The following is a 9,025-nucleotide window of genomic DNA, read 5'->3' as shown; positions in this document are numbered from 1 at the left end:
GTTGCCGAGCCCACACCAGCCCGGGCCCCGCCTCTCCTGGGCGGCGCGGCCCCGTGGGACGCCTGCTGCTCGGAGCCCCGCGGTTCTTTCTCTCCGGAGGGCTCTAGGCGTCTCCGCTTTCTGCGATGCTGTGCTCTAGCTGCATCTCCTCGGGGACGCGCTGCCTCCCTCCGCGTCCCGTCCCCCGCGCCCGCCTTTGATCGCCGGCCGCCCTTCCGCCGCGGCCTGGCTCGCGTTACAGCGAATGGTGGCCGGGCCCTCCCTGCACCTCCGCCCTCTTGCGGCGTCCCTGGGGCCAGGGCTGGGTCGGCTTCATTTTTCTGGGCGCCTCTGAGTCCCCGGGTGATCTGTCATAGAAGTGCGAATCCCCGACTTCACCACCCCCACGGTGGTGCTCTTTCTGCTAATCCCCCTCTCCCCCTCCCAGAGCCTCAAATCCTCCCTCTCCGCCCAGTCTGGGCCCCGGGTCAAGCTCCTATTATCATTGGCCTCTCCCCTTGGCCCGAGACGGACAATTCAAAAGTCCAGAGCCTTGCTTCCCCTCCCCCCAAACTGTTAACAGAGGGAAAACTCTCCACGAAACTGCAAGGCTGATTTTGCCAGCAGACTCTACTTGCAATGTGCAGAGATCTCCAAACCTGGAAACACCCCCACCCCAGCACTAACACCCAGTCCAGGCACCCAGCATCTCTCCGGTGCTTTTGCTTAGTGATGAAACAGCTCACAGGGCTCAGTCTGGGGGTAATAGACAGGAGAATTAGTTAAAAAGTAGACCAGTCTCCAAGGCTGTAAAATTAGAAGAGCATATCTGAAGACAGAAAATGAGGCCAGGCGTGGGTGAGGGCTCGAGCCTGAAATCCCAGCACTTGGTAGGCTGAGGCAGGAAGATCCCTTAGTTTGAGGCTAGCCTGAGCTACATACTAAGTTCAAGGCCAGTTTGAACTATAGAGTGAGACTGTCTCAAAAACAAAAACAGCCAACAAAAAATTTAGTTGAACCTGGAGCCAAAAAACCAAGATCATTAAGATGAAACCCATCAAGGCAGGAGAGTGATCTGCCATGCTCCAGAGAACTTTCCCAGAGGATAAGGGGCAAATTTCAGATGGCAAAGAACACACATCATAGAATAGCAACTGAAGAAACCTGGTTCTCTTTGCTTTGCTAACATAGGAAAGTTACTCCCCAGGGTGTGACGTAAGGTGGTAATAAGACATGCACAGCATGAAGAGGTGGGTAGGATAAAGGAGAGCGCAGGCTTAGCTAAAACTCCGCCTCCACAGGAGCACAGGAGCTAACACGGAGAAAGGTCCACAGGACGCATGGACCCTGCCTATCTCTCTCTCTCTTTTTTTTTTTTTTTTTGTTTTTTCTCTGGTACTGGGAACCGAACTCACGACCTTGCGCTTGCCAGGCAGGCGTTTTTGCCGCTGAGCTAAATCCCCAGCCCCTGACCCTGCCTATCTCTTGTTCTTTGTTGGGGTCACCCTGGGGTTCCTGTTCCCTATGGACTTACCCCTTATGCTGGAACATAAGGATTAAAGCCTTGTTCTTGGGCTCAGGTGCTTTTAACTGTTCTGGAAGCACAAAACCACAAATTTGGCAACAGTGGGACACCTAGCCCCTTTACTTCTAATCCAAGTAGGTGAAGCAGTCTTTGTACAACAGAGATCGTGGCTCATGGCTGCTTCAAATCTTCTAGCTATCCAGTTTGAAAATGGGCGAAGGGATGCCTCATTTCTTTGAGACCTGCACTCCACCCTTGTGTGCTTCCTAGATCAACCTCTGATAAATCCTTCTTATGCCTCTTAGAAACAAAACAAAAAAGGAAAGAAAATAGGCCAAGGATAAGAACAGACAGTTCATTGATGTCGCAGAGGCAAATAGTCTCGCAAAAAGATATTTAACATTAGCCACTAGAGAAATGTAAATTAAAGCCACAGGGAGACAACACTACACACCTCTCAAAATAACTAAGATAAAAGAGTAATATAAACTGGGCATCGTAGAGGATGCCTGTCATCTAACACTCTGGGAAGCTGATGCAGGGGGATCCCAAGGATGAGCTCATCCTGGGCAATTTGGGGACTTGGTGAGAACTTCCCAAAAATAAAAAAAGGGCTGGGGATATAGCTTAGGGCAATGCCTTGGGTTCAATCCCTGGCACTACAAATAGTAATAATAATAATAATAATAATAATAATAATATAAAATAAATTATTTCTGGAAGCCAGGCATGTTGGTACACACCTGTAATCCCAGCACTCAGGAGGCTGAGGCAGGAGGATCATTGCGAATTCAAGACCAGCCTGGGCTACAAAGTGAGCTCAAGGCCAGCCTGAACTGCATAGGGAGACCCTGTCTCAAAAAGACAAACAAACAAAAAAAAAAACAAAAAAAACACCTTTGGATATAAAGTGGATTAGCGTTGGTAACTTAGAGCATGTGCTAAAATGTTTCCTTTTATGCTTCCTAATTTTTTTCCTTCCTTTACAAACACTTAACCGAGCACCTAGCAGGTGCCAGGGTACATCCGGGAACAGAGAAGATGCCTGCTGTTAAAGACAGAGTAGTCTAGGGCAGAAGGTTGATGAGAAGACCAAGAAGCATAATTTGAGACTGGGGAAGTGCTGGGAAGGAAATCAAATTAGGACTTCAGGTCAAAAAGTACCTGGGGACTCAGAGATGGTGTCTCTGAGGAAGTGACATTTGACTTGCTGACAGGAGCCAGTCAAGCAGCAAAGCAGCAGAGGCATAGGCCCCAGGGGTGGGACGGGCTCCACAGGGTGAGCAGGAGAGGGGTGGAGAAGCGGGTGGAAAATGTAGCATCACTCCGGGCTGTGGAGGCCAAGGTTTGGAGCTTTGTTTTCCGTAGATGAAAAGCCCCTGCAGTGTTTTAAGACAAGGACTGGCATGCTCTGGCAGCCTGGCAGCTGGGGAGCGGATACAGGGGACTGCAGAGATTCTGTTGTGTGAAAGCCAAGTGGGGACCTGGCTGCTCACTGCCTCCATTCCCCCGTGCCCGCTCTTCCGCCTCCCAGGGCTCTCAACCCAGTTAAAGGGAAGTGGGGGGCCCTGCCACCTGTAAGGGTCCCCTGGGGTTTGCCCAGGCAAACAGGAAGCCACAACCCAGTGAGACAGGCCTGGGAATCAACAACTGAGAGTGCAGTCACTTGAGTCCCTGGACCCTTTCCCTGCCTTTAGTGAACGGCACACACACACACACACACACACACCCCAGAGGGCTCAGCTACAGCCAAGCAGCAAATGCCCTACCCCCGCCCCGACGCAGTGAGAGGGAGGAAGAGATTTAGGAGTCAGGACTCCCAGGTTCTCCTGCTCACTGTAACACCAGTTGGACGTGTGACCTTAGGCGTTGCCTTTCTTGTTTTGTTTTGTTTTTCTTCTGGTACCAGGAATCGAACTCACGACCTTGCGCTTGCCAGGCAGGCGCTTTGCCGCTGAGCTAAATTCCCAGCCCAGGTGTTGCCTTTCTTGGAGATTCGATTTCCCCATTTTTAAAAGGATCACTTCCCTAACGAAAGCAGGGGCTTCCTGGGGGAGAAAGGGACATAAATCCTCAATCATTTCTTTATTTTATTTGGTAGTACTGGGAATTGAATCTACATCCCAGGCATTTTTATTTTATTTCTTATTTTGACACAGGATCCCAGGCTTCCCAGACTGGTCTCAAACTTGTGACTCTCCTACCTCAGCCTCCCAGAATGTTGGAATTAAAGCACGCGCCACCATGCCCGCTCACCAGTCATTCAAGAGGCCTGCTACAAAGGAGCTATCTATAGTGCCTCCGGTCTTTCAAACAGTTGCCCAGCCCCTTCCCAGTGTGATGTACGTGGGCTGACTTAGCCCCAGAATAATCTATGGTGTAGCTCTAGTTTACAGGTGAAGAAACCTGCTTGTGGTGTGAACCCCAAAATCTGGCTTGAAAAAGCCATTAATTGATGGCTTAGCCAAAATCTTAGCCATTAATTGATGCTAAAGGTCCACTCTCTCTGCGTACTGGTAACATGGTGTTGAGTTTCTAACGCAGGGCCTCTCGGGCACTAGATGAGAACTCTACCGCTGAGCAACGCCTGCAGCTCACAAACTATATTTTTATAATGTTAATATTGTCCTTGGTTGACAGAGAAAGAAACTGAGGCTTTGGGTGATACAGGAATTAACCAAGTAATGGCCCAGAAGATTCAAACTCTGATCTGCCAAGATGTGATGGGCAGGGTGTGCAGATGGAAGACTCAGGAAATGTAAGAAATGTTAGTTTGCCTGGCGTGGTGGTGCACGCATGTAATCCCAGCAATCAGGAGGCTGAGGCAGGAGGATTGCTGTGAAAAAACCCACAAATGTTGTTGAACAAAAGAAAGTTGTGTGTGTGTGTGTGTGTGTGTGTGTGTGTGTGTGTACGCGTATTAATGATTCAGAGCCTGGGGAAGAGTGGCAGGAGGGAGCCAGCCCCTTAAAACACACACCACACACACACACACACACACACACACACACACACACGAAAGAAAAAAAGAGGAAGCCCCTAAAACTGAATCCACTCATGCAACAGGTACTTGTCAGGCACACAGGAGGTGCCTGTTCCAGGGCACTGTGACAAACAGTGGCAAACAGGACCGTCACTGCTCCAATGGGCGGACGTACTAGCGGGGGAGACAGAACAAGCTGACAGGCAAATCAGATCATTCCACATGGTCATAACTGCTGGGATGAAAGTAAAGCAGTGTAGCCAGGTGTGTTGATGCATGTTTGTAATCCCAGCACTTGGGAGGCTGAGGCAGGAGGAATGCTATGAGTTCAAGGATAGCCTGGGCTACATAGTGAGACACTGTCTCAAAAACAAACAAACAAATAACAACAAAAGAAGAAAACAGTGTGGCAGGGAAGAGGTGAGTTGTGTGGTCCGTAAAGGTTCCTGGAGACGGGGCCTAAGCTGTGACCACCTCCTTCCTCTCTGGGGGGACTGCCTGCTGCCTCCGCAGACACCCATGGTTCATTGCCCACCGGGCCCCAGCCTGCCCCAGCATCCCCTGCGCGGCAAAGCTGGGTGGCCTGGGATCCTGGCTGCCATGCCACCTCCTCTCCTCCTCTCCCTCCTCCTCTTCCTTTTCCCCAAGGGAGTCAGGCCCCAGAAACCACTGCTGGTGGAGGTGGAAGGTACGTCCGAAGGGCAGGGAGGGAAGAAGTCGGGCCTGGAGGCCTGGGCTCCGCTGGGCGACCTCAGCTGAGTAACTGACCCTCTCTGAGCCTCCATTTTATTTGTGAAAGTCTGGGAGGATCTGGGAGGGCTCTGAGGGCTCCTCACTCCCACCCTGTGGGCCCTCCCTCCTGCTTACGGTCTGTTGCTTTCTGCAGGAGGCTAAGCCTCCTCTCTCTCTCCCCCACCCTTCACAGAGGGAGGCGATGCTGTGCTGCCGTGCCTCCGGGGTCCCTCCAGTGCCCCCGCTGAGCAGATGGTCTGGTCTCGGGGCAACCAGTCAGCACCCTTCTTAGAGCTGAGCCTGTGGCTCCCCAGCCTAGGCATCCACATGGGGCCTCTGGGCATCCTGGTGCTCGTCGTCAATGCCTCTGACCACACGGGGGGCTTCTACCTTTGCCAGGCAGGGCCCCCCTCCGGGGATGCCTGGCAGCCCGGCTGGACTGTGAGCGTGGAGGGCAGCGGTGAGGGCCGGGCCAGGTGGGGCGCGGGCTGGGTGAGAAGAGGGAGGCCCACCATGGACTGGGGTAGGGGTGTCCAGCAGCCAGAGAGGGGCTGGCGGGACGAGGGACAAGAAAGGAGCCAGTTTCGGGGGAGCAGAGGCCTGCAGCTTTGCGACACAACACTGGGCTGCGCCAGGTCTGTCCCTGTCCCTGCCTCTGGGTCTCTGCTTTCCTGGTCTCAGTGTCTCTCCTCCCTCCTGATGTCTCTGTGTCTGGGGCTGGGTCTCTTCCCAGGGGAGCTGTTCCGGTGGAACGCTTCAGATGTAGGGGACCTCAGCTGTGGCCCGGGGAACGGGTCCTCAGCGGGCCCCAGGCCGTCTTCTCCCCAGCCCCCCAACTCCCAGCTCTATGTGTGGGACAAGGGCCTCCCTTGGAGCTGGGAGGCGGAGCCGGTGTGTGCCCCACCCAGGGGCAGTCTGAACCAGAGCCTCACTCAAGGTGAGGGGGCGCGCTGGGGCGGGGGTGGGGGATGCCCGGGCTCCGAGGAGGGGGGACGTGACCGGAAGCTGGGGGGCTTCGGGGAGATGAGGCTCCTCCCCAAGGGTCAGGCTTTCCTCACCTCAGTCTCTTCTTGCTCCAGACCTCACTGTGGCCCCTGGCTCCACACTCTGGCTATCCTGTGGGGTGCCCCCTGCCCACGTGACTCGAGGTCACGTCTCCTGGACCCAAGTGCACCCTAAGAAGCCTAACAGCCCATTGCTGAGCCTCTACTTGAGGGAGAAGCCCCCGGCCCAAGAGATGTGGGTCCTAGGGCCTGTTCTGTCGCTGTCCCAGGTCACTGCCGAAGCTGCTGGTACCTATTATTGTCTCCGTGGCAACCTGACCACCGAGATACACGTGAAGGTCATGGCCCGGTCAGGTACAGTTTGTCTCCCCTGCGGGCGTCCGTGAGGGGCTCCTGGAAGGACTGGGTGCCAGTCCTGGACCAAAACCTGGGGGCTGGGGCTGGCCTCGCCTCCAAAGCCAGCCTCTACGCTGAGCAGCGACTCCAGCTCTTTGCTTCTTCTAAGACCTGACTTCTCTGGATCTCTGCCAATGGCCGCTCCTTCCCAGGAGCTTTGACGAGGCTTCCTCCCCTGCTCCTCGCTGTCGAAACCCTGGGCTTCTCATCCTGGTCTGCGCACTCCTGTCCTCCGACTCCTTTACCCTCATGGCTCGCGGTCACTGTGTGCCGGTGACTGTATCCACGCCATCTCTGGGAATTGCCTTTGATGCCGTATGGACCCTTCAGGCGTGGCATAGACAAAGTAGATCGACAGTCTCCTGAGCGGCTCTGCAAAATGCGAGATGCCACCACCTGCCCACTCACCCAAGCTCGGAGCCTCGCGTCCTTCCGCACCCCTTAAATCTGTTCAAATGTGCCGGCCATGCTGTCCTTTAGTACAGCCTGACCGTGCTCAACCTCAACTTCCATGCCAAACTTGACCTTGGCAGTGTTCCAGGTCCTAACCCTACCCTTACCGATTCACCTCTGCCCTTCGCTTTGACCACCGCCCTGACATCGCCCTGCTGTATACAGTTTGCTCAATGAATACTGCACCGCGTTCTGTGCCAGCTTCTGCCTCTGAGGCATGGCTCCTCGGAGGGAGGAGAACAGCCTCACACCTTGGGACTTCAAGTCTGTGTGTGGCTCCTGTCCCCCAGATCAAGGGTCCTTTGTTTTCTTGAGGCTGGAAGGTAAGGTACCCGTCTGGGACCCTTGCTCATAGCGCCTGTCTGTCCCCCAGCAGTATGGCTCTGGCTGCTGAGGAGTGGTGGCTGGAAGGTCCCTGCTGTGTCTTTGGTTTATCTGATCTTCTGCCTGGGTGCTCTGGTAGCCTTTCTTCATATCCGAAGAGGTGAGTCACGTCCCCGGCCAGTTTGCCCAACCTTACTCCACCTTTGTCAGGGTGTGCCCATGTTGGCCAGCCTGACAGTCACCTCCCTCTCCTCCCATCCCGCCCCTCCGCGTCCCTCAACCCTGTCCCCCGACTCCTCTGACCCCCTCAAATTCCCCAGGCCCCTGGAATTTGAGCCACCATCTCCTCTGTTAGCCCAAGAGACCACCCCAGCACCCTGTCAAGCAGCCCCTCCTCTGATCACTCCCCCTAACTCCCACTAGCCCTGGTCCTGCGGAGGAAAAGGAAGCGAATGACTGACCCCACCAGGAGGTAACGCGAGTCCACCCAGCCCCAGCCTTGCACCCTGCTGTCTCTGCCTTCTGGTTCCTCTGCCCAGGTGGGGTGGAGGTGGGGTGGGGTGGAGTGGAGTTGGGGGTTCTTTGCTCCACCTCTACTAGTTGAAACATTGCCCAGGATCAAGGTCCGGCTCCCAAGCTACCCCCTCTGTCAAGACCTCCTTAGATGCAGGGCCTGTAATCTCAGCACTAGGGAGGAAGGAGGATCACTGCAAGTTCGAGGCCAGCCTGGGCTTCATACTAAATTCAAGACCAACCTGAACTACATAGTGAGTCCCTGTCTCAAAAACAAAACAAACCGGGCATGGTGGCGCACGCCTGTAATCCCAGCACTCACGAGGCTGAGGCAGGAGGATCATTGAGAGTTCGAGACCAGCCTGGGCTACAAAGTGAGCTCAAGGCCAGCCTGAACTTCATAGTGAGACTCTGTCTCAAAAAGAGAAAAACAAAATACAACAAAACAAAACAAACAAAAGACCTTGGAATGGTTCCAGACTCCGGTGTAGGCTGTCCGGTACAGAGGAGCCAATCCCAAGCGACTGAATCTTGAGTGGGCTCTTGAGTCCCTCCCAGGTCTAGCCTGACGGGGCACCTGCCCTTCTCCCAACAGATTCTTCAAAGTGACTCCTCCCCCAGGAAACGGGACCCAGAACCAGTACGGAAACGTGCTGTCCCTCTCCACGCCCACCTCCGGCACCGGTAAGAGGCACCTGAAATCCTCCGACCCCGCCCCCTGGCATAAAGCTCCGCCCAGCGACAAGCTCCACCCACTCTCTTAATTCCCTCCAATCCCCTGGGCCCAAGCTCGGAGCCCCTCCCACGGGGTCCGGGGCACCGCCCAGATGTGGCTCCGCCCCCAAGACACAGCTCAAGTTCAATGCCAGGGTGGAATCTTACCCTAGAACTTTTTTTTTTTTTTTTTTTTTTGTTGTTGTTTTGCCAGTATCATGCTGATTTTATCACAGTAGCTTTGTAGTATAATTTCAAGTCAGGAATTGTGATGCTTCCTGCCTCGCCTTTGGTGCCCAGAATTGCTTTTGCTATTCTAGGTCTCTTGATTCCAAATGAATTCCAAATGTTTTCTCTAATTCTGTGAGGTATGCTAATTGTATTTTGATTGGAATTGCATTA

General features: G+C 54.1%; 1 protein-coding gene across 3 annotated transcripts; it reads left to right on the top strand.

The window, feature by feature from the left end:
- The first annotated feature begins 4,873 nt into the window (after positions 1-4,873).
- On the top strand, positions 4,874-8,791 carry Cd19 (CD19 molecule). Of its 3 annotated transcripts, none has more exons than XM_005405157.2 (7): positions 4,875-5,175; positions 5,413-5,679; positions 5,953-6,156; positions 6,299-6,577; positions 7,446-7,556; positions 7,820-7,868; positions 8,505-8,791. In XM_005405157.2, the coding sequence occupies exons 1-7, from the start codon at positions 5,007-5,009 to the stop codon at positions 8,671-8,673; spliced, it is 1,248 nt and encodes a 415-aa protein (XP_005405214.1). In that variant the 5' UTR covers positions 4,875-5,006; the 3' UTR covers positions 8,674-8,791. The 3 variants fall into 3 exon arrangements, with proteins under 3 accessions (XP_013360297.1, XP_005405214.1, XP_013360296.1); XM_013504842.1 differs by having other exon boundaries at positions 4,877-5,175; positions 7,449-7,556; XM_013504843.1 differs by lacking the exons at positions 7,820-7,868; positions 8,505-8,791 and adding an exon at positions 7,717-7,804 and having other exon boundaries at positions 4,874-5,175.
- The last annotated feature ends 234 nt before the right edge of the window (positions 8,792-9,025 follow it).

This window comes from Chinchilla lanigera, unplaced genomic scaffold (assembly GCF_000276665.1).
Source record: "Chinchilla lanigera isolate Chin_1 unplaced genomic scaffold, ChiLan1.0 scaffold00092, whole genome shotgun sequence".
Taxonomy (NCBI): domain Eukaryota; kingdom Metazoa; phylum Chordata; class Mammalia; order Rodentia; family Chinchillidae; genus Chinchilla; species Chinchilla lanigera.
This window is presented reverse-complemented; position numbering and strand designations above follow the sequence as displayed.

What these genes read in the sequence shown, in the direction of transcription:
- Cd19 (XM_005405157.2), top strand. Translation starts at nt 5,007, where the DNA reads ATGGTTCATTGCCCACCGGGCCCCAGCCTGCCCCAGCATCCCCTGCGC. An exon ending in CTTTCTTCATATCCGAAGAG is followed by an intron (nt 7,557 to 7,819) that starts GTGAGTCACGTC and finishes AACTCCCACTAG; the next exon opens with CCCTGGTCCTGCGGAGGAAA. An exon ending in ATGACTGACCCCACCAGGAG is followed by an intron (nt 7,869 to 8,504) that starts GTAACGCGAGTC and finishes TTCTCCCAACAG; the next exon opens with ATTCTTCAAAGTGACTCCTC.